Raw genomic sequence first — 22,056 nt, forward strand, 5'->3', positions numbered from 1 at the left:
AGAGGACGCAAGTGCGAAAAACAAAAAGTTATCATCAATTAAACAATGTTTTTTACAAAATAATAATTATGCGCCTATATTTGACATGTTATTTATACATAAAAACAATTTATTCAACGCACCTTACGTGGTTATTTTTGTTCAGCCGCACTGCCATAAGCAGCATCTACGATTTCGCGCCGAGAGTACTCGCCATACCAGCATGCGAGAAGCCCAGGCATGACCATAGGCTGCTTCGGTGTTTTCGTGTGTGAGACAGCAGGTGAGGTACGTTTTCAAGCGAAGCTTGTTGAATTACATGTTGTTGGGCTAGTTGGGTCATTGAATCAGAAAAAGGTTACAACTGCGCGAATAAGACGCCATGTAAGAAACATAAACACGCCCACACGCGTTGCGCTTCGTGTGGGTGGGCGTTTCTGTGTTTCTTACGTGGTGTCTTATTCGCGCAGTTGTAATCTTTTTCTGGAGCTTGTGAGGACGGCGAGGTTTGCTAAAAAAACAGTTTGCGGCTGTATGCGGCGGCAAGACGTGAACATTGTGCAACGTATGCAGAATCGCGTTCGGCTCGATGGAACGGAACGCCTCCGTCCCATCGTGGAACGCGTACAAGATTTCGCCCTAGTATAGCAGCAAACTGGGGCACGGCGTCAAGCCGAGGCGACGCGTGCTGTGCGCTGAGCTCGGTGCGAAACATTAGGGAGTTTTCGAATAGCGTACGAAAAGCTTGCGGCGTAGCGGCGAACGCGTCGTACGCTCGCGGGCTCCCCTTAAGTGAAGCCCGCAACGCTACGCCCGCAAGCTTTGCTTTCGCTATTCGAAAACTCGAAAACTCCCTGTTGAGGAGCGGTCGCTGGGCCTCGCATGCTTCACGACGCGTTTCCCGAAGCCTCGGACCACGAATAAATCCTGGTGTGCATTTACTGACATTTTCAGACCGCGCTGATGCCATGCCGTCCGGCGGTCCAAGCTACGGCAGCTACTGCTGTGTTTCGTGGTGCTTGAACAATGGCAGAACCCACAAGAAGCCAGGGACGAGTTTCTTCCGCATACCACGGGACGGCAGGTGCGCTAAAGCTTTTGTATGGTTTGCATGTCTTCAAGGTTACTTTTCGTGCTTGCTCAGTGAGGCTAACAATAACAAAATCACTGTTCGAGCACTTCGCCTTCAGCTGATAGTTCATTGCCGATGCAGGATGACAGCATGGATGCAGTATGCCGGACGAGATGATCTCCTGAGTAAGCCGGTCAGCCTATTGTACGCAACGTGCAGGGTTTGCAGCGACCATTTTACTGCTGAAAGTTTCATGGACCCTGGGCACACAAGGCTTACAAGAATGGCTGTTCCCAGTGTGCAACCAATTGCACCATGTAAGTGATTGACAGAAACTCAATTATCTGCGATAGCAGCCACTTATTTTGAATCAGTGGTGACAGTTAACCTGGAAGATATTTGTAGCCGATGGAGAAACCTCGCTGTAGAAGTAACACTTCGAAAGTCTTAAATTTTGTGAATTGTGGGCTATTACCTTCCTAACAGCTTTACATTCCTGTCATTCTTTTATGCTATTGACCTGTGCAACTTGTTTTGAAATACATTGAAGGGCTATTTAACGTTAACTTGAAGCCTTCATGCACATGTACACATATACCTCGTATCAAAGAAAGCTGGCACTGTCGATAATTCCACAAACCACAAATTGCTTGTTTCTCTGTTGATGCATTCTCTTTTCTTCCACCTACCAATTCATGCGTTTGAAAGGGCGGTTTAAATTTCCCTGTGCTACAAGCTTTGTAACTTGTACCAACTACACATATATGCAGGTTCTCTGAGCATCGCTTCAAGTAGTGACTGGGACATGACTGCAGAAGCCGCACTGCAAGGTGTGGATGTGCTTCAGTTTTTGTTATTTTAAGCCTCTTACTGACAAATTGTTGTTGTTTCATTTCTTTAGTGTCTGCGGCAGAGGCTTCGAAAAGCGGCTCCCACACATTGAAGTGCCCCGAGGAGCAGGGTGTGTACAGTGTCGACTTGTCTTTTTTTTCGAACTGAGTTGACTGTTGACCAAACCTCTACAGGTGGCAGCTCCCATGTAGCTGGTGAAGGAGTTCCTGCTGACTGCGTCTTGCTGGAGGAAACCTTGGGCAGTCGCTCAGTTGTCACAAAGGGAACATGTGTGACTGGTGAGTTTACTGTTTGCTTCAACACTTATGTTCACTTCAACAGACTATTGATATAGAGACTTCCGCAGGCTGCTCGCAAGATTGTTCCGACAGCAGTGTCCGAGGTACTGAACAAGCTTCGCAAGACTCTCCAGAAGATGTGTCCTCCAACAGCTCCACGCCTGAGTGCCCTACAGCAAATGGTGATTATGCTGTTATTGCAGCTGTTTTCAATGTGCAATTTTATGTTTAGGACATTCTGAGCAAACTAGCACCAATAAAATGTCATGGTGGGCTCTCAGTGATTTTCATTATTAGGGTGCCATTGTTAATGTTTTTTTTTTCAATTTGTGGAATCGAAAACTTTGCACCACAGAAAGTTGGGCACCTTGGGTAAAAAAGAAGCGAAGAAAGCGCTCGTACGGGATTAGTTGCTGTTCGCTTTTAAATCAATTTTTGTTTATTGCAGTGCTTTCCTGTGTGCCAGCTGCAAGGTCTCCATCAAAGAAATACAAGCAAACCATTCGACGTCTGCAAGCCAAAGTAGCAGCACAGCGGAAAACTATCAAAAGACTGCTGAGGCAGCCTCACCGAGCACCGTCATCGACTTCAAAGGCCCTTGGCATTATCCGACCGCACGTCACCGAGGAGGTTTTTAAACTTCTTTCTGCACATGTTCGCTTGAGGCCCAAAGGCAAGGGCAAGCGGTTTCCCGTGTGGTTCAAGAAATTTGCTCTTCACTTAAACTTCCGTGGTCCGCGAGCATACCGATTTCTGGCTCCATATTTTTCTTTGCCCTCCCGGCGTTCATTAAGGAGGTGGCTAGCCAATGTAAAGATGACTCCAGGCACAATTCCAGGAATCATTTCTTCCATTGCAACAAATACTCAAGCTTGGAATGAACGGGACCGAGTGTGTGCTTTAGTTTTCGATGAAATAGCACTCAAAAAGAATTTGTGTTATGATGCTGCACGGGACATTGTCCAGGGTTTTACAGATGATGGCACTGATCGCACTTCAACCATTGCTGATCGAGCAATGGTAGTTCTTCTTGTTGGTGTTTCGAAAAAGTGGGTTCAACCGGTTGCTTTTACTATAGGGCACACATCAACACCATCATCTGTTATGCATAACCTGCTGGTGTCACTCATTGTAGAGCTTAGGAGCATTAACATTGCAGTGAAAGCAGTCATTTGTGACCAGGGCAGTTCAAATGTAAGTCTCGCTAACCAACTAAGAGTGACTGTAGCAAAGCCTTTTTTTGAAGTTAATGGTGAGCGGGTATATTTCATCTTTGATGTTCCACATTTAATTAAAACAACGCGCAATAATGTGCAAGCACACAAGTTATATATTGGGGATGACATCGTTGACTGGTCCCACATTGTAAGCCTTTACCAATCCTCACATGAGTTGCGGTTGCGATTGGCTCCAAAGTTGACTGAAAGGCACATTCATCAGAAACCTTTTTCTAATATGAAGGTCAGCAGAGCAACGCAGGTCCTCAGTGCATCAGTTTCGATTGCTATCACGGCATTGGTGTATGCGAAAGTGCTGCCTGCCTCGGCCATCACTACAGCACAATTTTGTGATCGTATGGACAGGATTTTCGATGCCTTGAACAGCGCGAGTAAAAAGAAAACTTCGCGAAAGCTCCGGCATGCAATCGTGAAAGAGGATTCAGAGCTGATTGACTTCCTTCGAGGCCAGCCTCCCTGGATTGCATCATGGACGTTTGATGGCAGACGTCAACCACAAACCGTCGTTGGTTGGCAAATCACAATTCAGGCTATTTGTCAACTGTGGGACGACCTCTCCAAAAATTACAATTTTGAATACCTGCTAACACGCAGACTTCAACAGGATCCTCTGGAGAACATATTTGGCCACATAAGGCAAAAGCAAGGTTGCAACACCAACCCCAATGTAGCACAATTTATTTGTGGCCTGAAGCACATCTGCATAAGAAAACTCTTCAAACTGTCAGAATACGGAACTGTCGAGGATGATGAATGTGACCTCCTTCAGGAGCTCTCGCCATTCTCCCTCGCTAGTGCGTCTCTTGTGGATAATGAGGAGTGTGCACAGCCACAGCCTGACGACTTTCCCGCTCTAGACGATCTCTCTGAACTTGCGACCAACATTCACTCCCATATTATTGATGACTCCGCTACATATTATGTAGCTGGTTTTCTCATCAAATACTTTCTTCGGAATGCACGTGATACTTGCAGTTGCCCACAGATATTGATAGACGACAGCGAGACACTAAAGGGGACCCATCAGTATTTCACAATGCTCAAAGCATACCACGTCCCCAGCAAACTTTTCGGAAATCTAACTGTGCCATCGGAAGCAGCTTTTGAATACGTACAACTTGAATGTCACTTTCTTGCCATTATTGAGGCCACTGCACATCACCTGAAAGTGTCTGATGTTTTGTATCACCATCTCTCAAGTGTTGGCGATTTTCATTTCTGCTCTGCTGGGTGTCACGAGAAGTTTCTGACAATGTTTTGCCGGGTTCGTTTATGTTGGCATGTGCGTTTTGTGAACCGAAACTTAGATAGGGTTAGGTTCCAGTCTTCAATTTCAGGTATACAGCTTGACAAGTTCAAAGCTTAGCAATTAGCGGCTGCTTTACACAAAAGCATTCAAGTTGAACCAAATCCTGCAATAGCTTTGTTATAGTCATTACTTCGTTACATCAGACCTCATTATGGCCCTCTATCAAGTTCAACGGGACTAACCACTCCTTCGTTATGTCCATTCTTTTGTTTACCCACTATGAAGAGTATGACCTTAAAAAGAAATTATGCTTGGTAGCCTCTCTGTATTTTTGTAGCATATGCGGGCGAACTCTGCACGTTAGTGTGGGTCGTCGGTCACTATGTGCACTTTATCTCTCCAGCTCAAGTAATATAACGATAGCAAAAGCGCGTGTTGAAATATATTCAAGCGGGTAAGGAACACAGTATGAAGTGGGCATGGTTCACATTTTCATGCCTTTCGTATATTAGCTTCTCGTCAACCTCCTCACCACGCCCATCAAAACTTTTCATAAGATTGTCCAAAACTGCAGCTGTTGATGGGGTTGCGGACGCTGCCCCTTTATTATCATAGCTTGTGAGTCATAGCACACTGTGTACAGCCTTTGTGAAAAATAATGACAGTGTTAACGCACTGTGTACAGCCTTTGTGAAAAATAATGACAGTGATAAGGCACTATGTACAGCCTTTGTAAAAAAAAATGATGACAGTGACAATGCACTGTACAGCCTTTGTGAAAAACAATGACCGTGATAATGCACTATGTACAGCCTTTGTGAAAAACAATGACAGTGATAAGGCACTATGTACAGCCTTTGTAAAAAAATGAGTGATAACGCACTGTGTACAGCCTTTGTGAAAAACAATGACAGTGATAATGCACTATGTACAGCCTTTGTGAAAAACAATGAGAGTGATAACGCAATATGTACAGCCTTTGTAAAAAATGATGACAGTGATAACGCACTGTGTACAGCCTTTGTGAAAAACAATGACAGTGATAATGCACTATGTGCAGCCTTTTTGAAAAATAATGAGCGAAAGTGGTTTTCTTCGGCTGTTAGCCCTCTGATACCGCTTTGTAGCACCAATTAAGGTCCACAATTTTGGATAAGTGATGACTACCATCTATTTCAACTTGGAAGCGTCACAGCAACGCCCAGACGCAAGTAACTTGGGCTCTAAGTTTTTGATGAGAGCGACACATAAGAAGAGGCAACAGGTCTGCAAGTGTTGTAGCATAAAGTCTGTCTTTCACATTGTGGGCAAGCTGCCCTACCTTTCCGAGGACGAACAGGCAACGTTGAAGCATCAAGTTCGCTTTTTTTTCTCATTTTGGGCAAGTTGCTTTAAGAACAGCCAACACACTGTATTTTTGCTTTTCTGATATATTGTGTCGTGTGGTTTCTGTACGCTTTTTCTTTTCTGTGCATTACTTCTGTTAACCCGAGTCGTGACTCGGGACTTTATTGCTGTGTATACGTCACTTCTTCCTTCTTTATCAACTTTGTGCGCTGAGTTTTTGCCATAGATCCATATAGATCCTTACCCACTTGCCCAGTGCGTCATTCTTCACCAGCTTGTCGGCTACTGCCAACTCTAGCGATGTGTGCGTTGTCTGTGTTCTCACTCTATTTGTTAGAATTTATTTGTAAGTCTAGATGCATTTGTTGTCTACTTTGCATTTGTGTGCGATGTTCTTCTCATTTTGTGCTTTTTATATGCTCAGCCTCTACCTTGCCTTGGAATAAAAACATTGCGGGTACTCTGTCTCTTTGATTGATATATAGATTGACCGCTTGTTCCAAAAGAAAAGCGCGATGAATAAAGCCGTAGTGAATTATGATTACCTGCATATCTTTCTATTATAACTTAGTCGAAATAAAGATTACGTCATGACCTCAATTCGCACGCACAGTTTTGAGCTAAAACAAATAGGGAATCGCTAAATCAAAACGACAAACAATAGCATTGCTATTTGGGCGGAGAAAAGTGGTCTGAAATCATTAACTTTCGCCATAGCCAAACGTCGGTTGCGCACAGTAATCCAAAATTCGCGCCAGTGAAACCGAAACGGGAAGCGCAGGCCAGTTGCTCTCACCAACCACCAGGTGCGCTAGAGTCGATTGGGCCGCCTTTTTAAACAGTATTTAACATGCACACCACTTACGTCCTAAAACTGACATTGTGCATCTGGAACAACTCCAAAGTACCTTACATTAAGGATATCGCGACATGGAGAAAACCTGAAAAACAAAATAAAACCCGAGATAGTTCTTTTCAAAGTGAAGAAATTGGCACATACCTGCAACATTTATTGAGAGAACTTCGTAACATCGAAACAAAATAGGCTCTTTCTAGGACTGTTTATTACGTTTTGTGCAAAAGCACCTAGAGGTTAAAACAATATCCAGTGCTTCGATGCCGTGTCGATGTCGAATTTCATTGATAGGACGTAAGCTGCAGAATAATCGCAAGGGTGCTTTGCTTCACTTTGAGGGCGTCGCGCTACTTGTCATTAGTAGTAGTGGTGGAATACGACATCTCATTCTCACAGGTTCCGATCTTGTCGGGATGGATTTCACGCATCGATCCTCGCCGCGTAAGCTCCTGCACCGGCGTAAATAGGTGTCAATTATATCGGTCGGTAGGGCACGAGGGCACTTTGGTGGTTGGGACGGAAAGTCTCGCTCTAGAAAACGTAAGTCTCGCTCTAGAAAACGTGAGGGCGTCGTCCGTACAGCGGTTAAAAACAACACACTTGGAGAAAACAGTCCGATCAGTCCGAACGCAACACGTTGGAACAGCCATGGCCTCTCGATCGAGCGGCCGCGGCACAGCCGTGGCTAGAGTGACCGCCGTGGCGCTGGGGAAGAAGAGCCAGGCGATAAAGCACTGAGAACGAGAGTCGTCGCTTGGCGCCGTTGCTAAGAGTGACATCACAGCGTCCCGCAGGCGTGTAAGCCAATAGCGTGGCTCTGCGGTTGCCATGCGTTGTACCTACTGGATATTCTAAGTATGCCGCCGGGGTCTATGGGAGTGTCCACTCTAACTTTTTTTTCTTTCTCTATGCTTTCACGGGGAGTGAACGCACGGCGTAGAACAAACGCGCGTTCTGCGCCGTGCTTCCTTAAGGGCTGCAGAAGTAGGCGTCTCTTTCCTCCTTTACAATCACCATATATGTAGAGCAAACGCGCCTTCTTCCGACGCGCGAAAGGTCTTGGGGAGGGGGGGAGGAAGAGGGAAGGGAGGCGACGTTTAGCTGCGACACCAAGTGCCTATTTATATCAGAGGCTCCGGCAACAGTCACCAACGCCGCACGCATTTTGTGCGAACGCGGGGAAAACGCTGACGGCGTCGACAACAGTTCTGCGTGTTGCCGGTGCTGCTGCATGTCCAACTTTACACAGCTGATAAAGCTAATATCATTACTCCGTATAGCTCTCTACAAATTCGCTATCGCAATTGTTGCTTCGCCTTTCGGGTGAAACTGCGACAACTTTTTTCTTCAAGTGGATGTCACAAGTGACACCGAGATATCGACGGTAATGAACGTACTGCGCGGTAAGCGACGGAACGTATAAAATGTGCGGCGATGGTTCCGATGCTCTACGTGTCGCTTTTGGACTTCGCCTTGCGTCAAGTGCTATGTGCAGAGCTGCTGCAAACATACTTGTATGCGCCCAGTGAATTCGCTTGAAACGTCTTTTATGTGAAAACTGGGCCTTGAGGTTGTGTTTACGCTAAAAAAGTGGTCGCAGTTTCACCTGAAAGGCGAAGCATCAATTGCGATAGCAAACTTGTAGAGAGCTATACGGAGTAATGATATTAGCTTTATCAGCTGTATAAACCTGGACATGCGGCAGCATCGGCAACACGCAGAACTGTTGTCGACGCCATCGGCGTTTTGCCCGCGTTCGCTCAAAATGCGTGCGGCGTTGGTGACTGTTGCCGGAGCCTCTGATATAAATAGGCACTTGGTGCCGCAGCTAAACGTCGCCTCCCTTCCCTCCCCCTCCCCCACGGCTTCTCGCGCGTCGGAAGAAGGTGCGTTTGCTCTACATATATGGTGATTGTAAAGGAGAAAAGAGACGCCTACTTCTGCAGCTCTTAAGCGAGCACGGCGCAGAACGCGCGTTTGTTCTCCGCCGTGCGTTCACTCCCCGTGAAAGACGCGCCCCTCGCGCCCTTTCACTCGCACATACAGCGTTCGGCGCGCGGCGACGATTTCTTCTCCAAATGACGTCATACGGAACCTCACGGCGACGGCGACAGCGACGGCGACGGCTACGGCGACGCCGACGGCAGAAATCTGCTTTTGAGTGTCCATATAATTGCTATCGCAATAAAACGCAGCTTGACAGCCGATGGAATGTGCAGCGGGTGTTCAGGTTTCCCTCATAGTGCTCGTTCGCGTCCTTTTGAAGTACAAAAGTAAGCAAATGTAAACACCTTACGGCTGCGCTGGTTTATCTGTGTAATCGGAGCGAAGTGTGAGCAGTAATTTTTATGTAGATTTATAAAGTTGCCTGTCACGTACCAGTGATAAAACGCCAGTACCTGCTGCAAGCAAACTTCGCGCCTTGCGTCTACTGGCGTGTTTGCGAATGCGTGCTTGTAATGTTCTCATCGATTTGTCAAATAAGCTCTCCGAAGGTAATGTTGTAAACGACTGGTTAACAGCGTTTAATTCACGCGAAACTCAAGCAGGTATCCGCATACTGCTATAAAGAATGTGTACGAATGTCTTTTTGTACCTTTGATAACGTGAACCTTTTAGTGCACTTATTTCCAATCTGTTAATGTGTTCTGGAGTATCGTCTTGACATTGCCAGTACTAAATGGTGGTGCGGTTTTCCTACATTTTTTAAATGATGCTCTTATCACTGCACTCACGGCATAAAAAGATGTATGCGGCTGTGTTAAAAAAATTAAATTGTGGGGTTTTACGTGCCAAAACCAGTTCTGATTATGAGGCACGCCGTAGTGGGGGACTCCGGAAATTTGGACCACCTGGGGTTCTTTAACGTGCACCTAAATTTAAGTACACATGTGTTTTCGCATTTCGCCCCCATCGAAATGCGGCCGCCGTGGCCGGGATTCGATCCCGCGACCTCGTGCTCAGCAGCCCAACACCATAGCCACTGAGCAACCGCGGCGGGTTAGGGGCTGTTTTCACTGGAATTTTTCTAGGGCCTCTATGGCTAGCGTCATTCGGCCTAGCCAAGCGGCCGACAATGCAACTACGGCTGTCACATTCGCTCCCATTGCAATGCGCCCGACGCGGCCTGCTTGGGACGCCGTCGCCCGTGCAAGCCCACATGTTCCATCGCGGATGGCTAGCGCCGTTCGGCCCAGCCAAGCAAGCGCTTGCGTGGCTCAGTGGTAGAGTATCCGCCTCCCAAGCAGCGGGCCTGGGTTCGCTCTCAAGGAGGATTAAATAAAAATTTCACAGTTTCGCCCTAAGGGCGAAGCAATAAGTGCGATAGCAACACAGCAATGTCATACGAAGTAAGGTGAGCGGCTTTGGTAGCAATATGAATTGTAGTAAACGTGAGCTGATTAAGTAAGCAGGTGTGCTGCGGCGTAAGTAGACCGACATGAAGAGAGACTCGATGACCACGAGGAGGCGCGTGTGAAACGGTGGTGTTGATGAGAAGCGCTTCCCGTGGGCAGCGCGTGCGAAGGGACACACCTGTAGCGCTGCACTGCCGACCCGGGCAGCATTGCATGTGTAGCGTGCGTTGGAAAATGTGGCCCGACTATTACTAACTGATTGAACAAGCGTGGTGTGAGCGCGCACAAACAAACATGAATAGATCACACTGAATGACTGCAGACAACGACCGTCAAAACGCTGGCAGCGAGCGGATATATACGCCGCAGGAGCGGGCGAAGGTACGTGCGGTCTATCGCTTCAACGGAAACTGAGCGGCGAATGCGCATAAAGGTCAGAGCCGTGTGGAGATAAGAGACGGTGCGGTCGAACGAACGACGAGCGCGGTTGTTGGCAGAGTAGAAGTGCGCCCCCCCCCCCCCCCCCCCCCCCCCGTGCTCCCTCCGGCGCTGGCTTCCCGCTTCCTTGCTTGCGCGTGGGTGATTGAGTGCGTTCGCTCTCCGTGATAGCGCGTGTCCCCGCACGCTTCCGCTCGGGCATACGGCGCGCGGCGAAGATTTTATCTATAGGGAACCTCACGGCGACGGCAGAAATCCGGTAGAAGTGTCCATATAATTGCTATCGCAATAAAATAAATTGCCCCCATCTCCCCGAAGGGAATCGTGAGGAAATGAGAATGCATTTCTTGCGCCGATAGTACACGGCCTAGTAATTTTAATGCCGTAAATTAATGACGAGACGAGGATTTGTACCGTCGCTTGCGTGGCGCGATCGAGAGCGCGGGCGGCAGCGGGATCAGCCTGTCGTCGTTGCCGCTTGGACTCGGCCTCGCGCCGCTTCACTCGAGGATCGGCGGCTCGCCGTTGACGTTTCTCCGCCGCGTCTCGAACACGAACTTCAGCGTTCTCGGCTCGCCGTTGACGTCTCACAGCGGCGTATCGAGCACACATTTCCGGATCTTCGGCCCGGCGTTGGCGTTTCGCAGCGGCTTCCCGAGCACGGAGTTCGGTATCGGCAGCTCGCTTCGCTCGCTTGCGTTCGGCATCACGCGCTCTTCGCTTCGCAGCCTTGTCTTCCGCTTCTTCTCCTCCGGTTGATGATGACGTTGAAGCTACTGCAGTGACGTCACCTCCAGCGAGAGGTGTAATGCTCGGGTTGGATTGTATTACACTTCTTGCTAGGGGTACCGTTGCCGTCAGACATTCGCCTTCACCGACTTCTGCCATCGCCTTGAGAGGCGCCCAGCCAGCGAACGGTCGAGAGCGAGGCGCGCGCTTCACTCCATTTATATATACGTGCGAGCGAGCGAACGGGATAGTGGGGCGCAGGGAGGAGAGAGAGCGAACGGCGAGAGAAGGAGTGGCGAAGCACTGCACCTACCCTCTCCTACACTCTCTCCACACACGCGGGAGCTCCGCTACAGTGTACTGTACTGTTTTCTGTCTGACAAAATTTTACATTAGGTCGACACGGCATTAAACCGTATATTTGGTCACCGTCCCTTTCATTCAAAATTTTCTTTCATTTTTTTACGATTGCCCAATAATTCGGAAAATTCGAAGGCCCCTTCCACATAAGCGAAATCCGTCAGCGACGACCTCTTTGCACAAAAGGTTTAAGAGTTAGGATAGGCAGCAAATTGCCCAAGAGTTGCCGTCTTCCTTTTCCACAAGGTACTATTATGGCAAATATCATGTGGCCTAAACAAATATAGTGCTTGCTAAAGATATGTAAAGACTCTCAAGTATGCCAAAATTAAAAACAAGAGTGTGAACTGCTTCGAACTGAAACCGACAGAAACGCAAGGAAAATCAAAGCTTCTGCAAGCAAAGCTTCCATTGAAGTTGCCAGTGGCGCCACCTCTTGGATGCGACGCTGACTGCGTCAGAGGAGCGGCTGAGTAAGCCCACTGCCCCCTTCTAGTACACTGTAGCTCCGCCGAGATGATGATGATGATGATTTATTGGCATCCCCTTTGAAACGGGGCGGCGACAAATAGTCACCTAGCCTGCTTGATTTAATCAGGTATACTATACATGTTCTTTATCTTGCATTTTTGTATACCTATCATTATTTTTCTTTTTCAAAAATTTACCTTGTACCGCTGCCTATGATTTTAAGAGATCAGGTCGCATCCATCTTTTCCCTACTTTTTTTCCACCAGTACTCTAATCGTCTCTTGCTGATCTCTACGGCTGATCTGTTTATGTTTCCTTCCACTTTAAACCCAAGCGCTTCTGGGAGTTGCACGTTACCTACGGTTCTCGCTGGGTGGATCCCGTCGCATTCCATTAGGATGTGCTGAGTGGTCTCTGGATCTTTACTGCAGCATACACATGTCTCATCTAATTCCGAATATTTGTTCCGATATGTTTTCGTCCTTAGGCAACCGGCTCGAGCCTCAAATAGCAAGGCACTGCCCTTCGTGTTATCGTACAGATTTTCCCTTCTAATTTCTTTCTTCTCATTCTTGTAAATCTCCATTGTCCTTTTCGTTTCCATTCTTTGCATCCAATTCACGGTCTCTATTTCTCTCACTTTCTTTCTGATGACCCCTGGTTGTCTATTTACAGTTTCGATTACCCTGTACTTGGTTGCCAACTTCCTTGACCTCTTCCTCCATTCTGTGTCCACGCTTTTCATGTAGAGATACTTGTGCACTTTAGCCGCCCATTTATTTTCATCCATGTTCCTGAGCCTTTCTTCAAAACTAATTTTGCTTTGTGCTTCTCTGACTTCAAAAGAGGCCCAACCCATGTCTCCATGCACTGCCTCATTTGTCGTATTACCGTGTGCTCCCAAAGCCAACCGGCCTACTGATCTTTGGTTAACTTCCAAACCCGCCAATATATCCGATTTTAAGCATATAATGGCATTTGCGAATGTTAGCGCTGGCACCATTACTCCTTTCCAGATTCCACGCACCACCTCATACTTATTGTGGCCCCACAGTGCTCTGTGTTTCATTAATGCTGCATTCCGCTTCCCCTTTATTTTCAGATTATCTTGGTGGTTGCTTGAGTAATTCTTTCCTTCGTTTATGTGTACGCCGAGGTACTTATATTGCTTCACTATGGGTATTACTTGCTGTTGAATTGACACCACGAAGTTACTCGTGTGCTCATTAAAGATCATAATCCCTGATTTCTCTGTGCTAAACTTAAGGCCTAGATTTGTCGCTGCGTTCCCACAGATATTCGCAAGTATCTGTAAATCTTTTTTATTGTCCGCTAGTAGCACAATGTCGTCTGCGTACATCAGTCCAGGGATCTTCTGTTGCACCATTTGTCCATTACGCATGTAGGATAAATCAAAACCTAATTCGCTGTTTTCCAGTCGTCTTTCTATGCCCTTGACGTAAAGCGTGAACAACAATGGTGACAGAGGGCATCCTTGCTTCAATCCTTGGTGAATTCCCACCATTTCATTTCCTTTTCGGCCTTCCCATGCCACTTGTACTTGGTTGTCTCGATATATCTCCCTCAGCAGCTCCACGAAATCGTCATCTATGCCTTCGTATTGAAGAATATCCCACAACAATTCCCTGTCTACGTTGTCATAAGCTCCTTTAATATCTAGAAATGCTATCCATAAAGGTCTTTTCTGAGCTATTGAAATCTCTATGCACTGAGTTAGTACAAACATATTGTCTTCTAAGCGTCTGCCTGGCCTGAACCCATTCTGTAGTTCCCCCAATACACCGTTCTCCTCCACCCACTTCGACAGTTCTAATTTTATGGCTTGCATTGCCATTCTATATATCACCGACGTTACTGTAACTGGCCTGTACGAGCTCGTCTTTTCCTTATCTCCTTTGCCTTTGTAGATAAGATTCATCTTGCTTTCACGCCATCCAACGGGAATATTCTTTGTTCTAATCACTTGCTCTATGGCATTAGTCAGCAGTGCCTTGCTTTTTGGACCGAGGTTTTTGATTAGCTGTATTGGGATTTCATCGGGTCCTGCTGCCGTGTTGTTAGGGACATTTTCTGCTGCCTTTTTCCAATAAAAGCTTTCTATGCTGAATTTTGATCTCTCAGGCCTCTCTGTTGTTGCTGGATCTGTTGTCTGAACTAAGCTTTTTCTCGTCCCGAAGTTATGCCTGATAACGTCTGTGATGTACCGCAGCGCATCATCGCCTTCATAGATGTTACCGTCTTCATCCCTTATAGCCGTTTGCGAGTTTCTAGTTGGAGCTCCGAGTGCTTTTATATGGTTCCAGAATCTTTTTGGGGCGCCTTTGTCTCTTTTGTGAATGTTATGCACCCAACGTTCACTTGCGCATTTAATTTTCTCTTGCACGAGCTCACTCGCAACCCTTTTCTTTTCTCGGTATGTATTCCATCTAAGGAGCACCTCTTCTTCTTGTAATCCCAACTTTTTGGCTTCTCGATGAACCCTAGATGCCTCTTTGCGCTCTTCTATAGCTTGTTTAATTTCCTTGTTCCACCACTTACGTGGTTTCCTCTTTCCAATCCAACAATTGTATTGCCGTGTCCGCCTTATTTCATGCTGCATAACCTCCACCAGTTCCTTATATTCCCAGACTGCTGTAGGAAAAGCCTCAATTTTCTTCTCTATGTTGTTTGCGATCTCTGTTATTTGCTCGTCATTCATTTTTAAAAACTCTGAGGCTATTGGTTCATGTTCTGAGCTGGTATCTCTCCCAAACTTTAATGCTAAACGTCTATGATCGCTTCCCAGGCTATTTTTTCCATTTTCGTCTATTATCATTTGGTCCAGTTGTTCGTAGACCATTTCTGAGACTAAGGCGTAGTCGATACATGACTGCCTGTTTCCGCATTGCCACGTTACCTGTCCATGACACTTATTCTCCCTGTTAACTACTATAAGGTTCTGTTCATCACACAAATCCAGCACTAGAGAGCCGTTGTAATCAGTATATCCGTCTAAATCGTCCATGTGCGCGTTCATATCTCCCACTAATATCACCTGGCCCGAGTTACTGAACTCATTAATATCGCTTCTAATGCAATCGACCAATTCCTTATTTTTTTCCCTGCTATCACTACCTGTCCACAGGTAAGCTACTCCCAGCCACGTCTTTTTACCTTGCCATGTACCACTAATCCATAAATGCTCTTTACATGTCTCGTTTACCCTTCGCCACTTCAGACCTCGCCTAATTAGTACGCCTACGCCTCCGCCTTTCCTTGACCCGGTCATTCTGTTGCACCCTTCCCATACAAAGTTGTCAATAACCGACGGCTGCTCCAAATGTCGTAGATGCGTTTCGGTCAAGGCGTACACACTAATCGCTTCATCATTCAGTTGCGTTTGAATTTCCAGCCATTTTTCCTGCTTACGACCACCCTGCATGTTAATGTAGCAAATTTTACTTTCTCTATTCTTATCCTTTCTGTGTCTTTTCCTGACTCCTGGTCGCCTAATTCTGCCCTTTACTGGTGTTTCGCTATGTTCAATACCTAATCCTGCTTCCTGATTGCCTGGGGCCCGCCTAAAAAAGCTACAGCTCGTGCCGCGAATCGATTTCCGACCGGTGTTGCTACACTTTCACTAAAATGTATCCCGTCACGCACAAAAGCGCCTTCGCGGCCCGCTCGGTGCACTTCACGGTTGATGTCAATGACCGTAAAATTCATTGCTTTAGCTAGAGTCCAAATTTCCCTGTTTACTGCAAGAACTGCCCTTTCAATTTTATAACCCTGCCTTTCAACCTCTGGCACCGTGCACACCGCGATTTGTTCCCGCGATGCGAGCGCCCTCACACGCCAGAGCGCGCTCCTCCTCTCCACTCACTCTCCGCTACTCCGCCCGCACCACGTGCTCCGGTTGCTAGGGGCGAGGATAAGCGCGCGCACCCGCAGCTGTTGCTATGGGAGAGGGAGTGAGAGCGGAGAGATAACACCTGCCGGCGCGCGGACACCGACAGACGCCTGACATGCCCCGACTAAGAAATGCATTCGCATTTAAATATGCTGGAGTGGAGCTGCCGTCTTAAATGTGAAGCCGGACCGCCGCCATATTACCAGAGGCAAAATAACGTTAGGAAATAGCGGGGAATACACGAAGCACATTCTTCCCACTCCATGCCGTTTTGAGGTGGAAAATTTAGCCGTGCAGATATCATTGGACGTCTTCCTTTCTGTCACTGGTTTCAGAAGAAAGCCTTAAGTTAATTTCAAATTTTATGGCAAATCATGATATTAATCCACAGACAAAGGTAATATTTTAAGCGAAAGGTTCGAGCTTTTAATTTCAATTTAGCCTAGCATTTGCAATAACTGACCAAAAAGATGTGAGCTGCAAGCAGATTTCAGCTGTCATGGCCCTCTTTCAGAGTAGAAGTATGGGCAAACTGTGGCTTCACCTGTGCTGGTAAGAAACTGCGGGGACTGCCACTCCAGCATTTTTTTCAAATCCTCCTTGTTCGATCCCGGCGGAGAGCGGGTACTTTTTTTCGCATGCGATAGCGGCTACGGGGCGGCGGCGGCGGCATCATCGCGACCCGAAACGTCTATTGGAATGAGCCCATAACAGCTTACGCTGTAAAAGGGGGTAAGCGAAGCTTCGTTAGATTCTAGCCTGAGGCTTCCGAAGCCCAGGCGAAACGTCAGCGAAGGGCCGTGGACCCCGAGTTGCGGGAGTGCGATGTTGAGGCCAAACGTCAGCGAAGCGCCGCCAACCCTGAGTTTAAGGCCTACGAAGCGGAACGCCTGTGACAGCGTAGTCTTGCCACAAGCTTCGCTTATCCTCCTGTTCTAGGCAGGGGAAGGGCTATGACTTGTTTTCTGTAAGATGTGCAAGTATGATCCTCATACAGCTTTTCGTAATCACACTGAGGTAAATGTGGCGCTACGAAAATGTCTCAGTACGCATGAGACTGCCAAAAGTGAGCGCTTCAGGTTGGCATCTTTCTTGGAAATCCAGGACACCACGACAACGTGTCCGACGACAAATGTATTGTTTGTAACAATGGTTCGGTTGCTACTAGACTAAATAGTAGTAAAGAATGTTTGAAGCGCTGTTTTTTCTATATTGTTAGAGTTACGCTTTTTTATGATTACCTCAGCACTTGCACTAGAGTGTATAGCCATATCGAACGCGAACAGTACCAGTGGTTTGCAGAGGTTTGAAAAAATTTAAGAGCAAGTCCGCGTTCACTGTGCGTCGGTTTCAACCGTGCGTTTCCGTTTTCTTAGTTGGCATGTTCTACTGATTATATACACGCAAACACTACGACAATATACACTAAGGGAGAATGCAGGATATTTGTAAATGTATTCCGAGAAAGCGCCGTTTGTGCTGGCATGACCACGTGAAACACGTACCAAGCCACGTTCCCATCGCGTGGCAGCACCCTTTCAGAAATACACACGGGCGATGGTACGCCAAATATTACGGCGAAGCAGTATACCTCTCGTTGGCGTAAACACAAACCTCACCAGGCGTTGTTCTATATATAAAATATATAAAATATATATATAAAAGGGAGTCAAGTCTAGCAACTCATTCAGTTCAATCTATAGGACTGCCATGGGTAGACCAGGGAAATTAAAGATACCAGAAGAACAGCGTGAATACAATGCTCGACCATGTGTGGTGTTTGATACAGCTTCGCTGGACATTCACGTTCGCAGGGTGGGATGGCGGCCAATTTTCTCTCGGTATCAAAAAAAAAAAAAGAAGCTATAAGCCTTCCGAAAACAATATCCCCGCAGCACTTTATTGCCGAAGCGGCCATCTCTTTCTGCTAAAAGAAATGTGCCTGCCTGGCCCTTTGACTTGATCACGCTAATCACGGAGTGCAAATTTTGCACGCCGTGCTGGAGGCTCGCTACAGGACGCGAATGGCATGCTGGATCCAGGGAAGGTGAGCGCTGACCCGGTTCCAGAACGAGTCGCTGCCGACGCCGCACAGCGTCCCCAAGTCGGTGCTCTTCAGGATGGCGTTGGCGACGCCCTGCACGCTCCAACCGGTGCCGTCCTTGGCACAGAACAACGGGCCGCCACTGTCGCCCTGCGTGAAAATATAGGCACACGTTCAACGAGTGCAAGCGCGAACGCTGTGCTTTCTTGTGGAGAATGTTGGTATCGCCAAGTCAAGGAACACCAGACAACGAGACAAAGACGAACACTCGGATTTTGTTTGCTTCATTGTTCGGCGTCCCTTTATTTCGCGCTATCTTTGTCCAAAGTAAGCATGACGTATCAACTAGCCCAGTCTGCTGCCTGTCTAAGCTGCCCTTTTCATTCAAACACTGCACCGGGGTGCTACTCTGGACATCGCCAGATTCGGCCATATTGTCCAATTCGCCATCTTGTCGCATCTGATTGGCTCAGAGGTCCTCTCTGATTGGCGCAAAATGCCGCCATTACAGAAATCGATGATATGGCGCAATTCGACAACACCCAGAACAGCACCCTTGGTCGTTTTAGAGCGAAGCTGTTAAGCAGAGTTCCTCAGCCGTTCTCGTGCGGCCGAGGCTGGCGTGCGGCTTTCTGCTCGACATCAAATACGTGCACGCACGCACACACACAAGCGCGGGCGCACCTAAATTATACCGAGCCTTTTGTTAGACGGAGTTAGACGCCTTGAACGCATGATAGTTTCAGAGGCAGCAATTAGTTTACTTCCTCATTCCGAGGATGCGCAAAGGCGAGCTTACCGGTTCTTAGCGGCGGCGTACTCCGCTGTAATTGGTCGGCAACATAACAGCCAGGTCGCAGCACCCACGGTCACGAAACCCCGCGAGGTTCACAAAGAAAGGAAAACAGCCAGAGTCCCAAATTTTTGCTCTGAATCGTAATTATCAATTATTGCCTTTACCTCATTCGAATAGAGAACTTATTTGCGCGTTTTTTAAAACAGTAATCCAGAATGTTTCTTTCTCACGTCGCGTTTTGTCGGCTCCACGTTGGAAATCAGCGAAGAGTTTGTGCGGCTGCGCGGCGGTGAAACGGCGCGATCGCACGGTGCAGCAACGCAGCTTGCGATCGCCAAAGTCGATATCAGGCGCTGATATATGACATATAGGTTCAGAAAACAAGTGTTTTGATGTGTGATTGCCGTGATGCTATGACGTCTTTGCGTGTTGCACGTCAGGGGGCGTCCACTAATTTCAATCACGGCGTCCGAGGCATCATGAACTCCGTCGAAGGAATATACAGTCTTTTTTAGAAGCGAAGCATCTTATGGTCGGGGCTATGTCACTCCCTCCCTCCGCCCTGTGGCGTCCACACCCACACTGCGCATGCGCATCCTCCTCCCCCTCCTCTCCTTGTCTCATCTCATCTCTCCTCTTGGCATTCCTCCTCTCCTCTCCGACGCTCCTCTCCGGATTGCGCAACGAATGGCAACACCTGCGGCTCCCGCGCGATAATGCGAAGCAGCTTAGATTAGAGGCGCTACGGTAGGCGCCCCAGAGCAACCTAGTCTAGGTGGCGTTGCCCAGAGGCAACAGTCACCAACGCCGCGCGCGTTCGGTGCGAACGCGGGCAAAACGCCGACGGCGTCGACAACAGTTCTGCGCGTTGCTGCTGCATGTCCAAGTTTATACAGCTGATAAAACTACCTTGAGTCGACCCCATGGCTGCTTCGAATACTACTCAGGGTTCCCCTACGGGAAGATGGTGTAATTTTTTTTGTCTGGGGTTTTACGTGCCAAAACCAGTTCTGATTATGAAGCACGCCATACTGGAGGTCTCCGGATTAATTTTGACCACCTGGGGTTCTTTAACGTGCACTACAACGTAAGCACATGGGCGTTATTACATTTTCGCCTCCATCGAAATGCGGCCCCCGCGGCGGGGATTCGATCCCGTGATCTCGGGATTATATAGTCTTCGACATCGTTGTTCCTTCGAGAACCAGGGCCGAGACCGTCATCGACACGACGGCCTCAATAGTTGGCCACTCTGTAGTCTATTGTGTAAGCATCAGGGAGCTCCAAACTTCCAAGTGACCGTCAAGAGCGGGGAGCTTCTATGGCCCTGATTGGGGTCATTGGCAGCGAGCGTGCTCCAATCGTGCCTGTTAGTCCACAAGTGACCAACGCCGCCTGCATGCTTCTTCCTATACCGCCCTTCTCCAACTATGCCCTTATCCAACTTGCACTCTCGCAACACGGCAAGGTTCTTTCCGTCAACAGCGGATTGATGAGCGCAAGGCGAGGAATCCACGCGCTTCACCCGCATGGAAATGAACGCCGCGAACCCTGGGCCCAACTGTGTGTGTCTCCGGTCACCGTGCAACAATCGACTATCGTGGTCTTCAGCGAATATGCCGAAGGTGCGGAACAAGCGGCCAACTTCCGCGCTCAGTGCACGGCGCCCTTCTGTGGTAGATTTGTACGAGTACATTGAAGTGGGCGTTACATGTGAAGTTAAACGTGACCACACGTCACGTTTGACACACACACACATACACACACATCACCGACGTCGTCGTATACGGACGACGTCGGCGATGACCGCACCGATCGACTATTCGAATAATCAGAGCTCAAGGACAAGAATTAGTCTTACTGCCACAGGCGGTTTTTAAAATTCCGTAAAACTAAAAAATGATCACCCCGTATACATCGGTGCGTGTGCGGTCCAGTTTCACAGGCACACTGAGGGCCTAGCTTGTCGCACCGGAAACGAGCGCCCGCCCCTTTCTTCAACGCGTCCGCAGCTTTCCCCACGTCATCGGTCCTCATGGAACGCAAAGCCGTGGCTACGAACGTGAACAGCAAGTGCATAGCGTACACTAGATGCCAAGGTTTAGGTTTGCGTTTCAGAACGCTGCTATCGCTGGTGCGCGACTCGCACAACTGCGACTGTCGGCCTCTCCTCTCAAGAGTGCAGCGATCCGCTATGTACCGCTGCCGAGGGTGCCGATTGAAGTCGATGCTGTGGCGTGGCTGTATTCAGAATGGCGCAATTAACTCACGTGGCAAACGCCGTGCTCTCCGTGAGGGTCGCCTGCGCAGAAGGTGTCGTGTTCGTTCAGCTCCCTGAAGACAAGACCACCGGCGTTTCGGCACTCTTGGAAGGGCAACTCACTCATGGGGGCTTGCTTGAGTGTCGCAAAACTTCCGCTTCCTGTGTAAAGAAATGGAAAAGAACCGATTTTATTACAAAATTTGTTAGAGAAACATCGAACTTTGTAGAAGAAAAAGGCAACAAATTGTCAGAATCATTGGCTTTCTCACTGTTATATTCTTGTGTAATGCAGTGGACAATGAAACTTCAATGTATCGTAAAAATTGTTTAAAATGTAGATAAAATCTTTTTTCTGAACTAGGTTCTTGCAAATAATACTTCGCACGAGATTTCTGGTGCCAGGCCTCACAGTAGATTGTGTCAACACGTGGCTGCTGCTTGTTGGTTCGGGCAGCACGTGGTACATTACCACTGCAGCGTTCAATTGCCGCTGCCGCGTTCAATTGGACACTAATGCTTTAATGCTTCACAACTCATAATAAGTGCTTAGGTGCTGCTGTCAATGCGTTGTCACATTACGCGCCGCGGTGGCTTAGCGGCTATGGTGTTACGTTGCTAAGCACGAGGTCGAGGGATCGAATCCCGGACGTGGCGGCCGCATTTCGATGCGGGCGAAATGAAAAAAAAAAAATGCCCGCCCGTGTCCCTTGCATTGGGGGCACGTTAAAGATACTCCTTGTAGGTTAACATTAATCCGTAATCCCCCACGTACGGCGTGTCTCATAATCAAATCGCGGTTTTGGAACGTAAAACACCAG

General features: G+C 47.9%; 1 protein-coding gene across 1 annotated transcript in view; it reads right to left on the bottom strand.

Moving 5' to 3' along the window:
* Window positions 1-17,843: 17,843 nt before the first annotated feature.
* LOC119464999 (chymotrypsinogen B) overlaps window positions 17,844-22,056 on the bottom strand; it is a 75,725-nt gene continuing 71,512 nt past the window's right edge. The window contains exons 6-7 of the mRNA XM_049656336.1: window positions 21,246-21,397; window positions 17,844-18,329 (exon numbers count right to left, since the gene is read on the bottom strand). Coding sequence (XP_049512293.1) covers window positions 18,147-18,329; window positions 21,246-21,397 — 335 coding nt within the window. The 3' untranslated portion in view covers window positions 17,844-18,146. The remainder of the gene's footprint in view (window positions 18,330-21,245; window positions 21,398-22,056) is intronic.

This window comes from Dermacentor silvarum, chromosome 9 (genome assembly GCF_013339745.2).
Source record: "Dermacentor silvarum isolate Dsil-2018 chromosome 9, BIME_Dsil_1.4, whole genome shotgun sequence".
Lineage (NCBI taxonomy): Eukaryota > Metazoa > Arthropoda > Arachnida > Ixodida > Ixodidae > Dermacentor > Dermacentor silvarum.